The sequence below is a fragment of the Micropterus dolomieu genome, linkage group LG11 (genome assembly GCF_021292245.1).
Source record: "Micropterus dolomieu isolate WLL.071019.BEF.003 ecotype Adirondacks linkage group LG11, ASM2129224v1, whole genome shotgun sequence".
NCBI classification, from domain to species: domain Eukaryota; kingdom Metazoa; phylum Chordata; class Actinopteri; order Centrarchiformes; family Centrarchidae; genus Micropterus; species Micropterus dolomieu.
In genome coordinates this window covers 18,763,724-18,789,066 of record NC_060160.1, presented here as the reverse complement: position 1 = coordinate 18,789,066, position 25,343 = coordinate 18,763,724, and the positions used below count along the sequence as shown (strand labels likewise).

The 25,343-nt window shown below is 43.8% G+C and overlaps 1 protein-coding gene across 1 annotated transcript in view; it reads left to right on the top strand.

The window, feature by feature from the left end:
- Positions 1–25,161, top strand: part of crim1 (cysteine rich transmembrane BMP regulator 1 (chordin-like)) — a 31,874-nt gene extending 6,713 nt beyond the window's left edge. Inside the window, exons 4-15 of the mRNA XM_046061884.1 lie at positions 5,242–5,484; positions 8,853–9,032; positions 12,262–12,465; positions 13,308–13,436; positions 13,779–13,932; positions 16,372–16,493; positions 18,064–18,282; positions 19,337–19,552; positions 20,661–20,882; positions 21,710–21,832; positions 22,213–22,391; positions 22,726–25,161. Coding sequence (XP_045917840.1) covers positions 5,242–5,484; positions 8,853–9,032; positions 12,262–12,465; positions 13,308–13,436; positions 13,779–13,932; positions 16,372–16,493; positions 18,064–18,282; positions 19,337–19,552; positions 20,661–20,882; positions 21,710–21,832; positions 22,213–22,391; positions 22,726–22,920 — 2,186 coding nt within the window. The 3' untranslated portion in view covers positions 22,921–25,161. The remainder of the gene's footprint in view (positions 1–5,241; positions 5,485–8,852; positions 9,033–12,261; positions 12,466–13,307; positions 13,437–13,778; positions 13,933–16,371; positions 16,494–18,063; positions 18,283–19,336; positions 19,553–20,660; positions 20,883–21,709; positions 21,833–22,212; positions 22,392–22,725) is intronic.
- The last annotated feature ends 182 nt before the right edge of the window (positions 25,162–25,343 follow it).

Here is a 25,343-nt window from a genome sequence, read left to right as displayed (position 1 = left end):
GCTTCCTCTGCAACCAGAACAGGGCTCTGTGGTTAGGATCTTATTTGCTCAGTCCTGTTGGACTCCATCGTGACTGCCGTCTATCAATCCCTCCTAGTCCACAGACACAAGCAGTTATTAAGTGTGTTAACATGCCCTGTTAGCGGGTGACAGCAAATATATCCTGTAAACCAGACAGTCCGAACATAGATTCTTTGTAGGCTCACACATGGTAATGGTTTGGCCTCACTTTCTGCTTGGCTCTCTTTGGCCTCTCACTTTCTGCTTGACTCACTCAGTGGTCTTGTCTAGTGGTGGTCTAGTTCCTCCCTCCGCTGTGGCTCACTGTGATCTGTTAAAACTCAAAATATTTTCTGCCTCACCACTGTTGGTGTTCAATCACCTAAGGTTGCCTCTTGTAGTTTCAGGGGGATCCTGCTCTCTGCTGGTATACAAGACGCTGACGTAATTTGGCTACAAACGTTCAATCAGATGCAACATGGCATGTCAGACGTATTACCCACATGTCAGGGAAAGAGGATGTGATAAGTGTAGCAGAGTGAGGGGGGAGGCAGACACACGAAGATAGGAAATCACAACTGAGGCCAACCGTTTTGTTGAGGTATTTGTGTCAAGTAGAGCCCCCAGGGTCTTTGTAGGGTGGTGTTTGGAAATTTTACACTCTAGGATGGTTTACATATTTCATTCATGATAAGGCTCCTAACTGCTATTTTAGAGGAATTCCCTTGATGCTGCTCACTGACAGGAACAAGCAACAGCAGGCTGTTTAACTGGCATCACTTAATACTAACATCTACTCAGAAATAGTGGTAGCTGAAAGCCCAGTGCTGAAGAAGTCAGGTTGTTTACTTACTTGCTCTTGTGAACTGATAATGGGGATAAAATAGAGTGGAATTTGTCCACCAGTGGCATGTGAAAGTTCATGGGCTTCATCAGACGGGGAGGCAGTGCCCACTATTATGCAATGGCACAAACTGACCTTGCTCCTACAAATCTTTTTGCCCACCTATGCCACGTCCATCCTGCCTCGCTCTGCTCTTCTAAAAAAGCTGTTAGTTCTGCTTGGCTGCAGCCTCTTTGTGGCAGGGCTATTACTGGCCGTGCCAGACGTCTCAACGCTGTGTGTTTGTGTGTCGTCTGCGGAAGCTATGGCCCCTGTTGTGCCCTGCAAGCAGCTCGTTTCCCAGTGGGTGCATATTTTCTATGTGTGGGGTAGTGATGTCAAGGAGGAAACAAAACTCCTTGTGTGGCGATTGAGACAAAGAACTTCCCTTAAAGGCATGTTGGGATTGCTGTCAACCCACTCACTACTCATGGTCAGCCGCTAACCAAACCAGCCAGAATTAGGCCTGCAGGAAAAGCCAAGACACACACTCATAAAGTAGTAGACCATTCATGCATGTCCGGCTCTAACCCTCAATTCATTCACTGAATTTAGACCTAAAACCTCAGCTCATTGATCCAACCATAACCATTAACAAATCAAAGACACCCCGACTGCAGAACTAAGCCAATTCCTGTTGTTCCCAGGCGCATTTCTCCCATCATCAGCCATTCTTTTGCTTTTTTCCCTGAAAGAGCCAAAATCCATACATAACTCAAATATCTATCTATTCTACAGCTGTCTACACCCCAGGTCCCCCATAGACATGTTTTCTAAATTTGCTACATATGATGGCCATTATTTCTTTAGCTATATTGTCTGGGTGGTACCGTGGTGGTACGCTTGACAACTGTTCAGTTATGTTTTCCAGTGACCTGGAAGAGAATATGTTCACCCTTTTTCATATGCATTTTGTGCCAGATATAACGGTAGACGACGATGCAAGGTGCTGATCTCCATCTAAGGGACAGGCCCTTTAGTCAGATAGTCCGTCACACTCTTTGTCATTGGCCTTATCTTATTGGCCATCTGGCAGTAAGGAAAGGGTGTGTTTCAATGGAATGCACAGATGCTATGTATATTTGCAGTGCACACAAACAAACATGAAAAATCTATGTGCAAATGCGCACCTACATGCTCACCCAAACATGCTCATTCCCAGCTGCAGTGGTGTTACTTAGGACACTGGGATCACGTTTTTCATCTGCAAATATTTAGCCGAAGAGAGTAAGATGTGCAGGCAGCAGATGCAGGCCTGCTGGCTGCTGCATGCCTACACCCGGCTACCTCAAGCTTCTGACCATGGTGTGAAATTCCCACCAAGTGTTTCTTCCTGGTGACCTGGTCTGTGCCTTTTGGTCCAGACCCCCTCCCAGACTTGCTCCGTGGTCCTCACACATATACTCACGCTGACACACACACTGAACAATGCTGACTTTCTCAGCTGTAGCTGCTGGTGGGCATTGGGCCAGGGCCCCACAGCTTTACGTGAGAGACGGCCCTGATGTGTCCCTTTGCGGAGCAACTTTATAAAACCTGAGGACAGACCAGAAACCCACGGAGGGCAGCTGGACTGAGACAGCTTTGTTCTCCCCTGACTTGCTTCCAAAGTCAGTCGGTGAACAGAACTCACATTGTGTGCTTTTTCCATGAGTAAACTCATGCTGTCAACACAGCCTCCTCTGCCTGGTCGAGCCGCTCTGGTTCGGGGAAATACTGCGCTCCTTGTACTCGGGCTTGAAGAGAAGAAAAAACCCATTTAGATAGGAGGTGTTTTTCTTTCTTCAATGAGCTGCTGAGATGCCAGAAATGTGCATTGTTAACAAAAGAGACCATTCTGTGGTAATGAAGCAATTTCCGGATCCCACCTCTTCCAGACCAGCATCAGGTGTGTGTGTCTGTGTATGACTCTGTTGTTGCAGGCTGTGCATGGAGGTCAAAGGTTTTCTAATGTTTTGCTATCTTACAGAGCACATGTAGCCTAATCTGCTGAGAATTTATCAAGCATACCAAATGAGGCTTTTTGTGTTGTGTGCAAACTGGAGTATGGCCACCATTGTGATGCAAAGATTGGTTCAGTGGTTGCTGACTCACTAATTACAGCCATTTATGCTCAGAGATAGAACACAAACAGTACAGGATAAAATCCATTTGCTGCTGACTTTTTCCATCCTCTCTGTCTGCCTATTGTGCTTACAAATGTGCCAGCTAGAAAATTATATTAATTGGACCTGCAGGGGTTGGACAATTTCCATGGATGGCTACAATTCTATTCATTTGAATGACAATGGTATGTCTGCCAGCTGCTTTTCTCAGCGCACTCTAACCCCAGCCATTATCACAACTGAAGGAGTAATCAGCCTTCTCTGGGATCGTCCCAGGGTATTTTCTATGGCTTTAAACAGTGGGAGGTTTTCATATGCAAAACCAGTCTTCAGCTGAGCAGCAGCAGTCTGCGTTAGACTTTACTGAAAGTAAAATGTTCACCTATCAGAGCTTCCAAGTAAAGTTTATTTAACTCCAGCATAGGAATTGGGCCAAAAACCGTTAAAAGGGTTGTAGCCTCCCTTAATTTGGGGGTTTTCCCCTCATTTTCTATGACACTATTCAGCTAAGAAGTTTATCAATGAGAGCTTTGTGGCAGTCCTCACTGTTCCTAGGTTGCCTGAGTAAACATTACAGTACAGATACCTCACACTCCTGCTCTATTTATCTGCAGCCAGAAAAATTCAATGTTTCCCTTATTCTCAATTTCATCTGTCAGAAATGTTACCCCCACCCGCCAAAATACAGCAGTCACAGTCTTTCCGCCCCTCTCCAGCATGTTTATTCTGTGTCAGGTAGACATCAAACGGTTTCTTAACCCCAATGCCAGCAATGCATCAGGTCAGACCAAAGAGTTCTTCAAGAGCGGGAAAGGTGGAGAATATACAGTATGATTCACTGGTCCGAGCAGAGCAGAACTATTATCAGGGGGTCTGAAGCCTGAACCCCCCCACTGGTTTAGTTTCCCCATGTTGTTGCAAAAGCCCAAAGGGATCCACTTACAGGTCTTCAAATGTCAGGGATGAGGCACATCCTCTGAGAGACTCATGTTGCACCGTCGAGCCAGCACCACTCTGGGAAGACCATCAACAAAACTCAGCTTCTGGAAACACTAACAAAACCGTAAGCGCTGTTACGCAACCTTCGCCTTTATCATCCCTTCTCCTCACAAACCATGCGAATGCAAAGATTGCCAAGTATTCATTACATCTAAATCATAATCTGCTTAATGTTACTTTCTTATGAGGCAGTTGTTTGTTGACACATTTTCTTCTTTTTAAATGTCAGGGATGATTTTAACTAGATGTACAATTACCAGATTTTCCTCATTCTCATCCCTAATCTCTGCGCTAGTTAATGCTGCCTTTCCACTCTTCCTCTCAGCTGTCAAAGTGCTACAAAGTGTGTATTTACTGTGCTTTCAGCAGGGGATCTGGGAAATTACTTAGCAATTGACAATCATAGGACAGGACCTGAGTCTGCTCTTCTCAGTCTCTTCTGCATGCAATGTATACATTACAGTGACACTGAGAACCAAAATAAACACGTCCCTATGTTTTGAGTAATCCAATCTTTGTAAGGTAGCTACTGTTCTCACACAATGTCTGTACAGAGGGGCGCTCCACTTTTCTTTTCCTGAACAGGCTCCAAAATACACCCCTGAGCCCTTTGCCCAGATTTTAGTACCCCTGCACATCTCTCCCCCCTAACAAGGGGTATCAGAGCTATTATGCTGGCTTTAGCAAATGAATAGACAAACACATCGTGGTATGCTAAGTGAAGGGGAGATTCTAAACTGGCAAGAAGAAAAGCTCTGTTGAGGTTGGCTGTTATTAATGACTGGTTTTAGAGTGTGAGAGGCTGTTTGGATTGTGAGCCAGTTGAGCCAGGCTGGGTGGGATCAGAGGCCCATAGTCAGGATATGCAGAGAGCCTTGTCGTGTCTAGAGTGCCGCTCTCACTTCTCTGACAGGATGCTGTGAAGCTGTCACGGACTGAAGTGGGGATCTGATGACTGTGCGCGGAGTTTGTGTTGGGTGACTGTGTGAATTCAGCTTTTAGACCTTAACACGAGTAGCGCTGTCCTAATGTGGCTTAACTGACACTACAAGGAGGCACATAAGCACACAGAGAAGAGCCCCTCCTTCCTCTAGGAGAACAGTGTGGGCCCTGTTAGAGCCAAGAGCAGCTGAAAGTGGTGTTACAGAATGTCTTAAAATGAAAAAGATGCCAAAGTCGTGTCTGTCCCGTTCATTGTTTTTGTTTGCATATACTGTATCGTAACATGAATGTGCATCCGTGTCTGTGTTTCAGAGGAGCTGAGGTGTGCCGGGGTGACGTGTCCCGCTCTACAGGTGCCCTCCTGCCCCAAGGGTTCAGTCCTGACCAAGAGTTACACGCCCCCTGCTGGTTGCTGTCCCTCCATACCGCCTCAGTGCACTTGCGACCTCCGTGCATGCCACAAGCCCCAGTGCCCGAATGGACAGCGTGCCGTGCCACTCAGCCAGGCCAGCGGTCATCCAGGAGACTGCTGTGATGTCTTTGAATGCCAAAAAGGTGAGTGCACTGAACTGCACACTAAACGATCTCTTTCGATTGGTCTCCCACTGGGGGTAGCAATTGCACAGTTGGTGTGAGATTCATCGCCTTTTGAGGGAGCAATTATTTTTCTCAGAGTAAGGCTTTCCTCCCTGCTGACTACATGTCCACAGGTGAAAGTTGCTGATTGGAGAATTGCTGTTGGACAGCTGTTTATCAGGCTGGGCCGATGCCTTCCAGGGTTAAGGCCATCATTCAAAGACATTTTTTCAGAGGTGTATCCACAGATATTTCTATTGCATGAAGGGATATTAAATATAATGGATTATGTAAACCAGATTTCTAGTCTAAAGCACGCTCATGCGCCATTTTCTCACCTGGTGAGAAAGAGACAGAGGAAATGCAGGGAAAGCAAAGCAAAAGAGAAAGCAGATGTTGATCACACAGTCTCTCTGACGTGGCCCAGAGGCAGCCAGGAGAGTCAGGAAGGCAGGGAGGGGACCTGTGGTATTGGTCTGTTTACTCTGCGCTCCCAACAAATATTCGCTGTTTTACCAACAGAACAAATTCCCATTCTGGCCCCTCCACATGCATAAATGAGTGCCGTGTCCTGGAATTAATGGACTTAACAAGCCCAGTGACCAGAAAAGTGCTTAGGCTACCAATTTGCTCAACAGAAGTGCAGTGTCAAAGGGTTCCTGTCTGGTCACACGTCCAAAGGGAAAAGGTTCAACAGTTCATTGATGGGAATGCTTTTTATGTGCTCCAGTCTGCCAGCGGGGAGGGTAATCGAGTCCGGCAGGCCGGCGGGGGCTGAATGGCAGCCGTGGGGGCCATGGGATCAGTGTTTTGATAACAAGTGTCTGCTGCTCTTTGGGCCTGGGGCTTGATGCCTTTTGTGCTGCCCCTACCGTCCGTTAGGCCTGCATGACTGCGCGCCGTTTTAGAAAGCTCCACAGACAGGGACATGGACAAGGACACACACTGGGCCCCCTAGTGACCTCCTCAGTCCAGGAGAGGCCCCCAAGCACTGGCTACATGTGTCGTATACAAGTTGCTTTCAAATACCATACCTATTCTCTAATGGAACACACTTTAGCACAGCCCCCATTGTCTCTATGTGTCAGGCTTGGACTGATTAACTTGTTTCCATTGCCCACTTGGCTGAGGGCTCATATTTAGTCAGGGTCAGTGTGTGCGGTGACAATAAATCCCACCTGTGTGTTTTGGCCTCTGCCGACAATAGACTCTTTCCACTGTTGGCTGGAGAATGTCTGTAACTGGGTGGCAGAGCAAACCTGGCAGCACTGTCCTGACCTGATGTCATCTGATGTTACAGATGATCCTGTTTGATCCTGTTTAGCTGTGGTCTGCTGTTTATCAACACTTTAGCTGGCACACATTGTGCATTTGTCACCTTCAGTCAGTCCTGAATGCAGAGTAGGTTCAGGACTGTGCATGTTCTTTTGAGATTTACACCGGTGTTAAGTAATAAGGCTGAGATCACCACACTAATGGTTCTCAGGGAGCGCAGCTTGAGTTTGTTATAAACATGCAACAGCCATGTCTTCAGAAGTTGATGAGTGGTTGTGTTAATGACATGAGTCATTGTCATTCGATATTCTGAGCTGATCAAATGTATCACTGTAATGTTGAAATCCCATCATTATTCTTCTCTAGGAAAAGTCATATTTCTCTCTGTGGTGTTGCTTTATTCGCCTGTAAACCACAAGAAACTCCAGTATGACAGTCCATTATTAATGATTTAGACAGGCTTAGGGTCAAATATTTTATGGCCCATACAATCCTCACCTCAATTTAGAGAAGACTAAGTCAGAAGCATGACTGGAATTTAGACTCTGTGCCGCAAGTTGTTTTAGGGATTACCATTAACAAACACTGCGGAAATCACATGTGAGTATCCTCTCATGTGACTTCCTATTGCTTCTGTGAGCGTTAAAGAACGTTGCTGTGCCTTTAGATTTCGGCCAGCTAAAGTACTTATTGCATTTCTCTGCTTGGTTTTGCTGCACGCAAAGCAGGCTGGCAGGAATACTGAGAGAGAGAAAGGCAAAGAGAACGGAACAGGAAGGTGGCAAGGAAGAGACTAAAAAATCAACAAATCCCCACTCTACTTTCAACCCAGTTGGCCCACCTGCTTTGTGTTAGAGTTCAGTGCTGGTTGTCGGGAGGCATGGGGTCACTGGCGCAGACACTTTGAGTCTGCACTCAAAGGCATGGCATACAGATACTGCGGTAACCTCTGTTCTCATTTATGGAATCCCATGGCCCCACATCTGCCTGCATCTGTGTAATACATTTACTTGCCTAACTAGTGTCTAACTAGTGTCTAGAGTCTTTCTTACATAACCACATGGCCTCACTTCCCTCATGTAGTGTGTTTGATGAAAAGTTACTGTGTGGTTAGATAAGATCATAGATTGATGAGTCACCCAAACCACGGCGCTACATTTGAATGTTTAATCTCGTATTACCATTGAGATGCCACTCTGTAATCTTCGTGTTCCTTTGGCTACAAAACTACTATTTGTGTCATACTGTGGAACTACTGAGGATGTTAATGTTATTTTTCAGCTAGTCTTTGTTTTTGTTTTTCTCTTTTATACACATGTCCATGCATGGATGCAGACACTTGAAGTGCCAAGTGTGCAATGAGCAGCTCAAGGTTTTCCAATACAAATTCTAGCTTTACTGGGCCTGTTCACAAAAGACCAGACCTAGGTTTTCCAACAGTGCTGTAACCAAGCTTGTTTTATTTCATAATGGAGGGAACACCACTAAAAGAGGTTTTAAGTGCTTGGATGCTTTTGGGGAAGGCAGGCCAGAGCATTGATTCACTCCACCTGCCACCAGCACACTCAGCCCAGATTCTGCCAAAAGCCTCAGACCCACTACTGTTTTCTTTTACTCTGCAGTGCAAGGGTCCAATGCCTTTTCAAGACTTGATAGATCCCTGTGAAATTCCTCCTCATGGACTTGGCTTCATTGTCTGATAAATGCCATTCCACCCCACAGGCTTAACCTCAGCCATCAGTGTCTACCTCAGCGCCATTTGGTTCAGATAAACATTTCCATCGATAGCAGAAAATAAATGGATGTTTATGAATTTGTAATTGATTGCATACATTTGCGATGGTCTCTCACTGATCAAGCTTGACATTTGTGATAAAACCCAATTTCTTTCTGTCACATAGTCACAGGGAGAAAATTCTTGTGTTAATCTCTGCCAAATGTGGTGGACACCTGACAGACCACAGTGCTCTATTCATCGACACCAGTGTGTTAAGCATCATCATCCCCACATAGTGTTCAGTTTAAGGTTGACAGCATCTATCTGATTATTCTTTTTCATATTTTTTCCTTAGTCTCTCCCAAGTGTGCCCACAATGGGAAGGAGTTTTCCGAAGGAGAGGTGTACCGCATGGACCCCTGCTGGCTGTGTCAGTGCCGGGGAGGAATCTCCTTCTGTTCCAAGGCAGAGTGCGCCGAGCTGGACTGTGAAAACTTCTACATTCCTGAGGGAGAGTGTTGCCCTGTCTGTATAGGTACATGAGTTTACCTTGTTATTTGGATTTACACTTGTGTGTTTGAGGTTTAACCCACTGGTGATGTAGCATAGACGAGAAGGCCTGTGTGGCCAGCTGGAAAAGTGGAAAGTTGATGCAGGTGAGGTAGAGATGATATCAAAATCCACCTTGCCCGACAGTTACCTCCAGTGACCCTACCTAATGGCTTCCTCATATAACCGGCTTCCACAGTTGTTAACATACCTGGCATACAAGAGGTGCACTACAGAGCCAGCAAGGGATTCATTTCACTGGGGAGACTTGAGAACATAAAAACTTTCTTTCAGTAGGTACGACTTGGCTTTGTAATATCTGGCTCTGGCTTAATGGTGGGGCCCTACTCACGAAAACACATGCTCAATGCCAGGTAGGGAGCTCTGATATGTGCACTTGGGATTTCTAAAAAAAATGGGATTGCAGCGCATATGGCATAGTATACAGTTTTGGCCTCTGTCTGCTTGGCTACAGTTGATCCGGTGCATGAGAGAGAGTGAAGAACACACAGAGTAAGACAAAGAGGAGATCATGTTAAGTCCGTGTTGGAAGTACACCTGGAATATGCAGGCATTTAGATGGTATGGGATGCTTTCATCTTTTCTTATGGGAAACTGCTCTTTCTTACTAGAAGACTCACTGCACAGAACACTGACTTTAATGCTCTTAATCTGGATTAGGAGATGTATTTAAGGTTTGCTGGTTGTGATTGTACTTAAATATGTACTAATCAATATTTCTGTATTAAAGGACACCTATTAAACTGCTTTTCCAGTCCTATATTGTAGTTCTGTGACTCCTGTATGGCCGTTTTGCATGATTCAAAGTTAAAAAAAATATATATTTTTTTTTATACTGATTCTTCATGTAGGCCTTCATTTCAGCCTCTGTCTGAAGCTGTAGATGCTCCTGTCTCTTTAAGGCCCCCCCTCTCAAAGCCCACTGTCTTCTGATTGGCCAAGACCTGAAGCATGTTACCAGGCTGTTGTTGGATGGAACATGCAGACTGAGTGTTGCCATGCAGTTAGTGTGGGAGTACATGACCATATATGGAACACAGGCTCCGTCTGGCTCGGTATTACGTAGAACGGATTTCTTATAAATACTTTAACCTCATTTTTTTAAACTTTGGCCATGTTTAAGTTCCAAAATTTTAGATAAGTCATAAAATGTGGAAAAGCATAATAGGTCTCCTTTAACATTAGACCAAATGTCTGTCTGTGTAATGTGAAGGGGTTGCTTGTAATGATAAATCCACAGAGAATTATCACCAGTCTCTACAATTTCCCTCAGTTCTACAGAACACTTTAGCGTCTTTCAGCTAATTCTTTTGGTGGAATAGCTGGAATTCCCTACCAGTCAGTCAGAACTGAAGAAACTTGTTCAAGCATCCTCTATCAAGTCCAGTTGCCCTTGATTTTAACCTTCCTTGGAAAGCAGACAAAGTTAGCGACTAGCTGGTGAACATAGTGCCGTATTTAGCAGCTAAAGAGGCAGATATTTTTGTTATGATTGGTGGAGACCAAAAAAAGAGCTAAAAGGAAAGTGAATAATGGATTTGTTGGGTGGGCAGAAACACAACTCTAAATACATGTTTTTTTGCCTTCTGGATGTCTTCTGGATAAAATGTATTATGGTAATAGTAGGTCAGTTCTGTCTTTTCAGATTATCTTAAGTAACCAAAAAATCAATGAATACAGGTTCAATTAAGAAGTACCATACCATGCTCATATGTACCTTTTTTTACACTGAAAACTCTAGCATCACACAAGTACCACTTAGCCTGTAAAAACAGTTTTGTGAAGTGTGTGAAAATGACAAGTGTCATCTCGGCTTGGACTGAAGGTCAGAATGCAAACCGAAAGATGCTACCACATTGCATTATGGGAAGTGTTGGCTTCCAGGTTTTTGGAGCTTGGAGGCAGAAAATGTGCTGTATTACTTTCACTCACTAGTCCAACAGGTTAATGGAAGTGAAATGCTAAAATCCCGGAGGGACCCTTTAAAGTTTCATTAAAAGGGTCATGAAACAGCATACGTGAGGTGTACACAGCGAGAGAGAAAGAGAATAGGGGAGAGAAAAATACATCCTGTTCAGGTTAATTGCTGCCAGATGGACGGAACCTTAGCAGCGCTATCGTGAGCTCTCTTCTGCATCACGTGCATGCTAATTGTCTGGGTGGAAACAGTAGAGAGAGAGTTGGAGGGCTTATACACGCTGTACAATGCCAGAAACAGTAATGAAGGCAATGAAAAGGACACAATGTTGCAAACATTTGTCATACATTAGGAAAATTACGGAAAATCGGGAGAATTGTGACCCATGGAGGAAATGGGAAGCGGACGATGAAAAACAGGAGCCTCCGCTGAAAATCAAAGTATGTCAGTGAACCGAACCAAACGCGTAAATGAACACACCTTTGTTTCGAGAAAATGCGAAGACCACTTTTTAACCTGCCACTGTTACCAATAAATAGTGTAACAAAAACGGTTAAATCTATTTAGAGTAGATGGGGAAAAAAGCTCCTGGTTCCCATAGCTGGGCTCAGGCATCACCTCAAGCTGAGCAGATTGGCTTTACAGATTGGCTGTTAAACTCCCCCAAACTTAATGATTCCTACTTGAAACTAATGGCTACAGATCAGAATTTCTTTAAAATCTTTTTTTGCTTTGGAGTACAATTTATGGTATCAAATGGTGAGCTAGCCTTCGACCTTAGGGGTCACAGCTGAAACTCTGATGAATGGACCTATGGATGTGCTGAAACTTTCAGCCAGAAGTTGAGACACTGTGGGGACCAGCAGTTATGCATGTCATCACCCTTACTGTGTTTCCAGTAACCAAATCTTTCTCATGACGACACAGCAATACCCTAAAACTTGTCGGTCTCATTTCATCTTAAATCCCTATATATATATGCTGTCGAAAAGCCGGGGGCCTCTTACCACTTATAAATGTAGTTAAGTCATCTAAATTGAACAGTGCGCTCTCCATTGTTCTTGGTGATAAGCCATTTTCCATATCTTTTTAGCTCCCTCATGGAGTATCCTGCTCCAGTTACTTCAATTACAGTAGAGGGTGTAGAACAAGATGGATTGGACTGGAGATTTTGGTTCATATTCCATTCATGGTAGCCTTTAACTATACATGGGATTTATTAAGACTCACTTTGTTTCTTAACCCACAATGTGTATCACTCTTTCATACCTCACAGATGTGGAGTTACTGTCAATGGACAGCACAAAGGCCAGTTGCTGGGTGAATAATAAGCTGCGAGCCCATGAGGAGCAGTGGAAAGAAGACGACTGCACCTTCTGCCAGTGTGTGGATGGAGAACCACACTGCACGGCCATGGCCTGCAAACAGAGCTGCCAAAACCCTGTCAAGATCCCCGGAGAGTGCTGTCCCTTCTGTGAAGGTATAGTGAGTTGTGTTGGTCTGCAAACCAAACAGCATTTGTGTTTTATATTATTCACATCTAATATATAGTTCATATCTATATGGGGTACACATTGGCCCATATACCACATGTGGCTCCTGTGCCCCCACAGCTTTGCTACAGAGGCCACATCGGCATGGGCTCATTAAAGGGGAGGCCACGGAGCATTCTTCAAGCTGCGGGGTTCTTTGTGTTCCTTTATTACCGGTGTCCGCCAAAATGAGACCCACCTGTGTGTGCGAGGCTGGGCCGTGCTTTTAACACAGGAGACTGCATAATTGAAGCGGATTCTATTTTTTTTTTTTTTTTGTGAGCGTAATTAGTTACAGCTCGTTGGGCGGCTCCTCCCACTGAACGTGGCAAGAGACGTTTGACGGGAATAGCTATGATGCATGTATGTGGGGTTTATCCTCATTCATTGTGGCTTCACAATAAAGCTGGCCCCGATTCAAGAGGGTCTGGGTAGTGCTAGAGTCTGGCTTTAGTCCAGAGGACACCCTATTATCTTCACTGGTATTCCTGGATCTAAAACATGCTCTTTATACACATTCGACTTATTCTACTTAAGCGACCCACCCTGGTGTAATTGCTCTACATTTATCTGTAATTACTGTTTACTTCAAAATAGAACAGTGTAAATAGGTACCTATTACAGTTGGCACAAAAAGCGGAGATGAGGTATTACACCTGAGGGTATCCTAGCACACATATAAGAAACAGAAAGAAATTCATAAAAGAAATCACTGTTTGTTGTTGTGCACTTTGAAAACTGTTGGTTTCATGCAAATTTCTTACCTTCCACCTTCTCTTTTGTTCTCTAGAGCCATCTTATGAAACAGTCAGCCCCATGCTATGTCCTCCCCTGGACAACTGTTCCCTGTCAGGGAATGACTGCCTCTATGGCTTCCAGCAAGGCCCAAATGGTTGTCTGCTCTGCCAGTGTCTCAATAGTAAGTTCACTTTCCTCACTTTGTGTTGAACCTAAAGGGTTAAAGTTCCAGGGACTGCATGCAGAAGCATGAATTTGAAACATTTCTTCTGACATGTTGGACAGACAACGCTGTGTTTACCTGCTTGCTCATGCATGTCAAACAAATTTGGCAACCACTTGGTTTTGACAGCCACACCGACATGTTCATAATCATCACAGCTTATTCGCATCCATGAAGTCTTTGCAAGGCACCAGAAGATCACCAGAATGACCCTGTGAGCAGCCCCATAGCAACTCATGCCTTTGCTTTTGAATGATTGTTGTGCCCATGATCAGATGACCTCTCCCTCAACTCTTTCAGATGACTCCTGTCCTGACTTGGTAAAATACTGCTCCCTGCAATGCCCGATGGGATACGAGAGGGATGATTTTGGCTGTGAAGTGTGTGAGTGCAGCATCCCCATGACCAAGTGCCGACCTTTGACCTGCACTAAGACCTGCCCCTATGGATATGTGTAAGTACACCCAGTGACCTCATGGGCCCAGCCACACTCATTTGTCATCTGTGTTTTCAGCCTTTTTAACAAGAATCTATGGCTGTCAGTGATGTGACATGCACATATATGAGGAAACTAGACACGTTGCTCTTACATATTCATAAAACAGAAAACAAAAAAGTTGATAGTTATCTTTAGGAATTTGGTTATGCGGGTGAGAGGTAATCAGTTTCATAATTGACAATGTGTGTTAAAGTCATTTCCCCCCAGTCATCTCCTGTATTTGAATTGGTTTGGTTGAATTAGAAGCAAATTACTTCTATTATATTGTACTTATATTACTAAGTGATGCCCAGAGGCCATTGCCTGTTTGTTCTTGGTCAAAAGGAAGTAGTACAGGCTGTGACAGTAGTTTGGCATCCAAGATCAAAGGGCCTAACTTGGTGGCCAATTCCAGGTCTCTAAATCTGTGTGTGAGAGTGTGTGTGCATGTTTGTGTGAGTAATCCACTGTGAGGTCCTTGCTACCCTCTCAGCCCCCTGCAACTCTTTTCCCCAAAATCCCATTTAACCCAATCAAACATCTGGAAGTGCTCTCTACCAGGACGCTTGGTCCCCAGGCACCACTCTCATTTCATAAATCATCGTTCTGTCTCAAAACAACGATCAAAAACACATCAGGACAAAAGCGGCCTTTATGAAATGTATACAGTTGGGATTCTTCTGGTATCTCAACCATGCTGTGTGGAGCCACAGCTCAAGATGGGCCCGATATGTCTGTGCAGGATACTAGAGGAGAGGGGATGAGGGGGACCCTGTGGGGAAAAGAAAAGCAGGAAGTCCTGGCTTTATCCTTCATAAGCAGCTGTTTAGGTCTATCCTCAGAAGTTAGAAAATCCTCTGAGAGCTTGCCAGCCTTACAATGTAGATCTGTCTTCTCACACAGGACCCCTGCATGTAGCCACCACAAAGAAACAAAAGACACAAAGGATCTCTGTGTTTCTACTAGTTGTATTGATGACATCCTGTATTATAATCTACATATCCAAAACTGAAGGCACAGGCCTCCACAGCAGGATGAATGTAAACCTTGTAAACTATGTGTAACCATGTATTGAACATTCTGCTCTTGTGTTAATAGTCTGGATGAAGGACATTTTCAGGGCAGTTCTTATGACTGAAGTTGTGTTTTCCATCCTTCATAGCTCAAAATCATCACTGTGAACTCACAGGTCATGAATGGCATTCTTCTGGCCATCACGGTTGCGGCACACTGGAAATTGTGCCGACCCAGCAGTCCCAGGGCTAGGGCCCCCAGGGCCTCCCCAAGCCCCTCTATCCCCCTGGAGCCCAAAGTGCTGCTTGGCATTCCACACACCATCTTTAAACAAAGCCTTGCTCTAAGGTCGCAGCACTCTCTGTCTCTGTATTTGTACAGTGAGGCACTGGCCAAACCCTCACAATGTTGTTTCAATAGCTGTTATTGCTGTTTCAGCATAGATAGGGCCCTCTGTTTGCTGAGCCGGGCATGCTCTGTCCTCTTTATGGGACATGGCACCCATCCATGGGTTTGAGGGCTTATTTTATTTATGATGCCCTGGCAGATAAAGATTAATAGAGTAATTACCCAGGCCTAATGAGGCTCCTGCTTCATAAAATGAGTTTCATCACTTACCTTGAGGGAGAGATGGGGAAGGAGGTTTGCTGGTTGAGAGAAGATGAATGCAGACTGGGTGTGATAAAAATGGGAGTCAAGAACGAGAGAAGTGTAGGCACAGGTCATTCTTTTATCTGGGTTTTGACAATTTCTCAACCTGCAGCTCATCCATGTTTTATTAGGCAGATAATTGGATCCAACTGGCCTATATCCAGCCTCTGCAGTGTCTGCACTTCATACTGCTCATCTCTCTTTGTTTTTGTGAGGACGTGAGTTTAATGTTGCTTTGTTCTTACAACTGGACTTGAGTTTCGTTTCTCAATTGTCACTTCATTTTCAAATCAGCAAAAAGCTTATACCTGACCATCAGAAGGCCATCTCTTTTTCTGTACTCCCCAATCAACATTCCTTTGTGAACTCTTGTCTGGCCGCTGCTCTTTGGTGCTCTTATAGGTCCGCCAAAGGCTTTTGGGGCAATAAGGATGGCAACAGGGTGAATTGAAAGCATCTGAAATGGCTTTAGATTGCTCCTTCCAGAGTCTTTGGTTTGGTATGATGTGCAAACCACAGGCATCTCACATGTTGGCCTTTTATTTGGCAGCTAAGATAGAGAGGGGAAAGCAGGTCCAGATGTTGATTATACCAGACTTGAGCATCTGGGTTTCACTCAATCACAACACCATGTTGCTCCATCGGCCTTTGTTTATCTCCGAGATATTCTCAATGTGAAGAAATTCTTCAAGGAATTGAGTTTTTCATGTGTGTGTGTTCTTCAACATGCGTGTGTTTGTCACCCTGCAGGAGGAATAAGCATGGCTGCGAGATGTGTCGCTGTGTCAAGTGTCCTCCCTTCACCTGTGACAAGCACTGCAGTGACGGCTATCGACAGAACAGGAAGGGCTGCTCCATCTGCATGTGTAAAGGTAACTGAGCTGGGGAATAGATATCACGTGCTGCAAAATGCTGTGCGATGTAGCAATATTTCTGAATGAGTAATGTCTCCATAGCAATAATGTGACAATAGTTTGGGGCCAATTGCTGGTGATTTTGCCAATATTGTGATTGCCACGTAAGGAGTAAAATGAACAATAAATGAAAAAAATTCATTGTTCCTTTTACTCAGCTGGAAGAATCATGGATTGTTTTTGCAAGATTCAAGAGCTCCTGGCCATGAAATATAGTATTATTACATGCATGGTTCACAAGAAGATGATTCCTTACGTCTTTGATGACCCCTTGACCTTATAAGGGAATATTCATGTTCCCCAGAGGATGAACCGTGCAACATCTTGACCTTCCCTCTGCTACCAGTATTTATTAAATAGGGAAACTATCTTGAAATGCACTTTTAATATACAAGATGATATGTTGACAAATTACCCATACTTTAAATTTATCAGTTACCTCTTATTTACATAACCACAGTTCCACCACATGTTCTTAACTGTAAGCAGTATAAAGGGTAGAAGATTTGATGGAGATAGGAGAGCTCTGTTAGCAGAGTTTTTGCCACTAAGCTGCAGCTTTGATTTCCTGTGACCTTCTGCTGCTCTACTGTGGGTACTTTTATATTTGCTTGTTTTGGTTCTTGTTGATGTTTGGCTTTATCCAGGGGCTGTGTGTGCAACTCTAACTAGATTCCCTTAATCGCCAAAGTTGAAAGCAAGTATGCAGATGCCATATTTGTGCTCTGCCACATTTTTATGTGGTGTGTTTTTTTAGCCAATTTAGCTGTATTATAAATATTTTAGCCTCAAATATACTTATGGTATTCCTGTATGATGAGGTGATCGGTGCAGCTGGCTTCTGATCTCCACAAACAGAGGGACAAGCACAGACCAGTACCTACTGCAAATAAACTGCTGTTTACCTGATTTTGAAACTTGTGTGTCAGTCTCTCAGTGGGCTGTTAAAATATTTAGGGATAGGAAAGGTTTTTTGGAAGAAGATTTAAATAAAAGAGACATCTGACTGAACTCAACACAACTTTGTACGTTTCACTGTGTTCGGCTTTGTTCCAGATCCCAGTAGTTCCCTTCAAGCTTTAAGAGCCATGCTGTGTTTAAAAACTAACTAACTAATAACGGTAAATCGGTCTATGTGTCCCCTAGCTATGTGTTGGAAGTTTTTTGTCAGTTGAAAAAAATTGTGGGAAATTCATTAGAATTTTTTTTGTGACTGGATTATCAATTCATAATTGGGACCTAAATATGCAATAAATTAGATCAAATATTCCTGACCGATGAATGATTCAGTATATAGCACCATAGCCACTTAGCTCTCACTTTAGCCTCTAATGAAATTGGACCTAAGACCATAATACTGGGCCTTTTTACTGTAAATCATGAATGTACTAAATTCAATTTCCAGAGTGAATTTACAAGGTTCCTTGCCGGAGCAGGCTATGTTGCTATGTGCCATTTTTTGCACAGCTATTCCACAAGTCCTTAGCCACCCCATTGATGTCTGTGCCTTTCATGTTTGTGTCTGTAGAAAGTGGCCATGTCCCAAGCACCACTGCCCCGGCCCCAATGCCCAGCTACTGCCTCACCTCCAACGGGCGCCAATACGAGGAAGGTGACGGCTGGCACGACGGCTGTCGTGACTGCTACTGCCACTCGGGACGGGAGATGTGTGTGCTCATATCTTGCCCCGTGCCCAGCTGTTCTCATCCAGTTGTGAGGCCTGACCACTGTTGCCCTACGTGTGAAGGTATATCTCTGCAATTTTATATCCAGCTTTAATGGATAATACCAGGTTTAAGTTGTGTAGTTTTAAAGGATAATTCCTGGTCATTATAACTTGGGTGTTATTGAAGTTTTGGTTGGTTTCGTATTGGTAAAAATGATATTGTATAAGTTAATTGCTGAGATCTGTGAATGTGATGACATGAATTTATTGTCCTTATTTGAAAAACACAAACTCTACCGCTGGTGTAAGATCAATTTGAATGCTTCTTGTGCTGTTTTACGTCTTGAAAATTCTCATGAAGCAACTGACAAAACACTGACTCAAGGTCGCCGCTCCACATGTATCAATATACAACCTTTTTGTCAAAATTTAAATACCATTTTAGGACTCACTTAGACTCTTAATTGCTTGTTTAAAAATTTGTTGCATTTAATAAAAATGCTTGCATGTGCGCACAAACGCACACACACACACATATGGCAACACACAGAATAAAGCCCCCTAACAGGTCATTCAACCGAGAGTCATTTGGATCATTAGCGTTTAGGCCTTAGACTTGCTGCCCACTTAAACTCTCAAACACACAGTCTTTCTGTTTCCCTAAAAATGGAAGGCACACTGATCTGCACCCACACTTTTTTTATCCACGACTCATGCGGGATATTTATGGAGGAGTGACTCAGTTGACTGTTCAAATATTTAGGAGTGAAAGAATGTCTACAACTATCAGAAGCTACACACACTTTGCAGTGAGGGAACAACACACTAACTCTTTGCAGATGTCTACTTCTCTGCTGTACAGAAGGATGTTTTCAACTAAACTAGTGTCAAAACACAACTTGGACACCACCCTAAATTGCCTTAGGCTGTCTTTTCATTGGATAGTGGTTTCCCATGCATCCTTATTCTAGAAACCTTTGACTCCGTTTACTCTCTCAAGGATCCACTTACTCGTGTAGCAGTTATTGTTATGGGCTGAATGAATGTCTGTTTGGCACTGACCAGAATGTGAATATGGTAGCAGAACACACACACAACTGTTTCCTTTCTTTTCTTCACTCTCCCTTTACTGTAGATGAGTCTGGCAGCGGTCAGCTAGAGGGGATGGACATGGTGGTGTGCAGAGCACCCGGGGGGGAATTTTACGTGGAGGGGGAGACCTGGAACTTGGACGAGTGCACACGCTGCACCTGCAGGAAGGGACGTGTCCTGTGCGACACAGAAGTGTGTCCCCCAGCACTCTGCCAGGCACCAATCAGGAATAAGGACACCTGTTGCCACGTATGCACAGGTAAAAAAGGCCAGGATACAGGAAAGCAGGGGTAATTTTAGACAAAAAAAAAAATCTCGGGGGGCCAAGAGAAGTATAAGGCTGTTTTGAATGTGCTATCAGCATGTGGTTTTAAGGTCTTGCATGTTGCACTCTGTTGGGCAGTTTTATGTCAGGCACACAGACTCATAAAGAAACCAGCCAAGACCGGTTGGGTTTATATAGTGATCCTCCAGACAGGCAGTACCACATGTGGACTTCCTTCACCCAGTGGCCCACACTGTAGGTTCATCTAACTCTCTTATAGCTGGAGGGCCAATAATGTAACTAATTAAAATTAATTTGTGCTGTATCTCTGGTTATGGGAATAAGCTTTGACACAAATCTCTAGGCAAACGCAAAACCACACACAAATTTTATTTACAACTGTGCCCAAACAGTCAAGCGTCTCTCATACACTTAGCATCAACATATCCCAAGCATTCCCAAGCAGGAGGCCCACAAATCAGCAATGCATGACTGCGCCTGAGAGCTGCTCCTTGAGAATGCGGGTCCACCTTATCGCTGTATCTCCCTTCACAAAAGCAGATTGTCAGAGGCCAGCCTTTGATATATGTATGGGCCTGGTCACCAGGAATGTGGGAATAATACACATCTCACTGACAGGCCATGTGATGAATGTGTAGGGTAGTTCAGTGTATAGATGCTAACCGACTCTTTGGTCATGAGAAGGCCGTCGACCTCATGCCTGCGGGGTCTGATAAGACAGAGAGATAAGGCCTTAGAACTGACATCTGCCATATGGAGTCACTTGTGTTTGTGTTTAACACACAGCAAAGCATCTTATCTTGAACGGAACCCTAAAGGCCCCATAACGTTTGTGGACTAATATGTCACATGGCAGGGATTAATGCAGGAGTCATGTAGAAGTAGGCCTCTCCGTGTAGTTATACTGTACGCAAAAATTGGCAATTCTCCTCAAGCTTAACTTAGGCTCTAACCTTACGGTGCCAAGTCATGTTAAGTGAGGAAAGAGGCTGGAACATGACCCAGCACACAGCCACATGTCTTACCTTAACCTTTGGGTATTTTCATTATTAACGCTATTTATACCTGTGTGCAACCACAGATGAGCCGCTGAGCTCCTTGCTGCCAGTGAATAGCAGCCAGCAGGAGTACTGCATAACCAGGGTTGGAGACGTGCTGCTGGCTGGAGACTCTTGGAAGGCCAACGCCTGCACCAGCTGCACCTGCAACAACGGCACCATTCAGTGTTTCTCTCAGCGCTGTCCGGCTGCCAACTGCAGGGTGCCCGTCTTACGCAAGGGCCAGTGCTGCCCACACTGTCTCGGTGAGTATGTAGATGCATCTCAATAAAGAGAAAGCTGCCTTTTTATAAGACTTTGTGCCAAAGATGCTTTAAGACTGCGAGTATTGTCTTTTGCACACTCAGTTTATACATTCAAAATGTGGTTTATATTGAACACTAAAATGTAGTTTATGTAACACTTCTACAAACTCGGAACAAGAGTTGTGCAAAACTACCATCCTTTTTATTTAAAGTGGTACCACTGGAACAAGGCACAGCCTGTTGTGGGGAAAGTTATAATTCATAATGCTACATGTCAAAAAGAGGGCGTAACGGAGGGAATGCCGGTTTCCAGACTGAATGTGTGCGTATGTGTTCGTTCATTAGACAGAGCCACTCTGGCGCTGCATAGGCAAACACAATCATTCGCAACAACATTCCATGTGACATACACACAGTCCACTCAGAGCAAAAACATTCCTCGAGCATCCGCACATTCACACGTGTTTCCTGTCCCCAGTTGAATCGGCCTGCAACACACTCTCTGTGGCGGCACAGGAAGGCAAAGCTCCGTGTCAGCTTTTCCTATAGAGGAAACCTCCACATAGGCTCCCATTGTTCACCCTGACATGTAGCCGTTTCACCAGGCCTTTGTTTTTGTTATTTGCCCGGTGGAAAACAGAGCTTTTTACGTAATGTCTTTACAAAGCGGCACGGTGGAAGTTAAGAGGACAGTTCCTATAAACACAGCTTATCAACTGAGACACCAGGGAGTTCATACACTAACTCAGAGTTAGACATGTTTATGCCTGGGATGTTTCGCATTACACCAGTGATATAGGTAATGGATTTTATTCTTGTCTGAACAGAGATTACAACGTCAGTGCCGGTGATGGTGTCTACCAACGCCCCCAAGACAACAGGCACTATTACAGTGAAGAGTGCAGTATGGATCACCACTGTCACTGTACCACCAATCATTGCTGATACAGGTACCTGCTCATTAAATCCCCACATACTCAGCCGTCCCTCCACAATCACTCAATCACTCCCCTCGCTATTCCTTTTAATAAACTATGTAGTAGTATCCCATTTATTGGCATGAATGTATGAACTCTCCCTGCGAATCTCTGCAAATGTTTATACTTATGATAAATGAGTAACTCATGCTGAACAAAAACAGAGTGTGGACACTGACTAATGATGATCTCTCTTGAGACGCCCAGAAATGTTCAGTGTTAAGTACTGAGCCAGGAAAAACGGAAGAAATAAGCTGTTTTTAATTTTGATTTTAATAAATAGGGTATGCACAGTAATAAAAAAGCTTACTGTGGGACGGATTTCCGATATCGATGTTGTTGGTGTCCCACAGATGAGCCAGGTTTGGGCGAGAATTACCCTAGCCAAACAGAGATGGCCCTCATCTACCAATCAGCAGCCTGGATCCTGGCAGGTCTCCTCCTGGCCATCATCATCTTCCTCATTGTGGCGTTACTCATCAACAAGAAAAAGAAGTGGGTGCAGATGTCCTGCTACAGCGCACCAAAGAAGGTGAGACGTTTTTCTGTAAATCACTTAAATCAGGTGATAATTTTGAAGCACTGATCTTTCAGCTTCTGCTACAACCAGTGCTAAAGCTGTCCTGCTCTTTCAGCTGGAAAAAGGTCACATCCATTATAAAATCTATAGCTTTACCATGAAATAAGATTGTACAGTCAGAGAATGCAAATTCGTCAGAGGGTATTATCAGATGCAATCATTTTGAACAAAGAAGTACAAGCTGACATAAATGAGTACGCTTTCATCACCTATGTCTAGCTGTCAGGACCTGAATTATGGCTTCAATCTAACAACAAGGAATTCTGTTCTTCCTTCTCCTGCTTAGACGGTGATCCTAAAGAAGCATGTAAACAAGAACTCCGTAGTCTACATGGAGCCCTCCAAGGAGAACAAATTTCAGAACGTGAAGAATGATTGCGGCATCATCAATTTCTCTCCAGAAATGAGCTCCCCCTGTGTGGAAAAGATGACCATCCCCAGGGCCAAGCTGAGCATGGGCAACGACTGGACGCCGCGCTAAAAAAAACCAAAACACCCGCTCCAAAACCCTGCAGATCAGAGCTGTCCGGCACCTCCCATTCTTTCTTACTGCTGTATCCAAGGTGATTAGTGCAACAGTGTGCACACACACCCTGGGCGCTGCCTTGCTCCAACAAATCTCTCTGTGTAACCACAAAACTGAGGATGGTCTACAAGAGACAATGCAAGCGACCTCTTGTTTCTTTTATTATGTGTCCATATTCTTCTGTGTTTGGATTTTTGGGTGGAGTGAGACGCTGGGAGGTGGATGGACTGGGTGGATATATAAAGGACATAGCCACTCTGGGCTCTGCTTTAAAACGGAGAAGGAGGCAGCCAGAGAGGCTCCTCTGTCAGAATCAGACTTTGACTGTGAACAATGTAATATTATTGCTTATTATTGCCTCTTTTTGAAACTGGAACTTTGCGGCAATAAGAGGAGCATAAAAAGCTTTAGGACAGGGGTTTGGGCTGTAGTTTAAAGGGTTCAGCAGTGCTTCATGGATGTAATCATTTTCATCAGCAGTGAGGCTAAAGGAACTGATAATCCAGTTGGATCAAATTGGGTTCAGCAGCCAAATCATAACAAGTCAACAGGCTTTATACAGACCCCCAGATCCTAACCCCTGCTTTAGAATGTGTGGTTTCCATCTTAGTTTTTGTATATTTCTACAGTATTTGTACTTGTTGTAGTGTTGTTCTTGGCCACCTCTCGTTTTTATTATGGGTGTCTCCGTGGGGCCAGATTGAAAACATTTTGAAAATGCCAGTTTAAACATTCCCCCGATCAAGTTGAGGAAGGACACGCTTCCCAAATAATAGCCTTGTTTTTACCTTCAAATGACCCGAGCCATTCCATTCAGAAAACTCCAACAGCAAACCACCAATTGAAATATGTGAACCCCCCCTCCCCTGGAACTTGTCCACAATACAGTAGCCAATAGTTTTCGTATTTCTACTCAGCCTCGTCCGACCTCGGCTCTTCCAGAAGGATTCGGCCAATCAGTCGTACTTCATCATCTCAAAAAACGCAGATTTGAAGGGGAGTGATGTTAATCCAGGAAAATTGTCATTTTACTGACTGCAGAGGAGACAAAATGGTGCCAGACGCTTCATCTAGACTTATGAGGAATGTCTTTGATACCATGCCTCACTTCATAACCTCATTCACAGCTCTGTGTGTGTGTGTGTGTGTGTGTGTGTGTGTGTGTAGCTACTGTTCACACCGAGTGTTAGCAATAGTTAGAAATGGTTTATTTTAAAGCCATAATTCTATAGCCTTAATGCATTTTCTTTGTCGTTACCTTGTTTTCATTTAATAACTGTTAGCCCATATCAAGGAATATAAAAACGGCGATATATTCACCCAATGTTAAGATGAACAGACTGTGTTGTACAGCGTCACTTATGGTTCTCATCAACTCTTCATATACAAGTGAATTATGTGATGTGGAGACGTTAAGAGTGTAAGGGAGCTTGAGTAAGTAACTGTGCATAGTGGCACACACCTCAACATCAGAGCATGCTGAAGAGACTTTGCACTTTTCTTTGGAGCCAGTGTTTTTTCGAAAGCTCACTGCAGGATTCTTGGAGGGATAAAGGCCCTAATCAGGAATTTGATAGGCATATTAAGCACACAAGAGATGTTAAATCACTCAAGTGAACATGCTGTTGCAGCTAGAGGCATCATACCCGTCTGATCGGCACTGAGAAGGACAGAATCTGAGAAGCATTATGAAACAAACCAGGATTTCATAGTAAAATGGTTTTGGATCGTAGTTCTCAACCCATTGCCAATTTCTCAATACAAAGACCATTCTGATGCCAAAACTGGTTGGAGACCAATTTATATTGAAGTGTTTTAGTAACTCAGTAGATTTGTGTCTGTTTGAATCATGACCATGTGCTTTAAAATGAAGAGGCGATTGTAAAAGCTTACGCAAATCTTTGTTCTTCTATGTGTACAAAAAAAAATAGTTTAAATTAGTAGGACAGAAGAGTACCTTATTTATTTTTTCACATAGCTTTATTTATTAATACTATAGTGAGATTTTTTTTTTTTTTTTGAAAAATGAACTTTTGGTAGCCAAAGCTGCTGTACATTGTAGACTATTTACCATTTCTATCTGCTATATTCTATACAACCTTATTTATTTCACTGTTGCAAACCCTGTAAATATGTTTCCTAGATGATGAACTGTAACATTTACACTTATTTTGAAAAATAAATGTGTGAACCAAAGTAGCCTGCACTGATAATACTTGAACAGAGTTGGAGGAACAGTTCCCTAAAGTGCAGTGATGTCAACCAAGATGGTATGTGTTACTGGTTTTTACTTCACTCGCAGATTTGCAGGCTCATGCACATCTGGTCCTGGAGTTCTGTTCCAAATGGGAATTTATCTTCTCTTAGCCGCTTTAAAT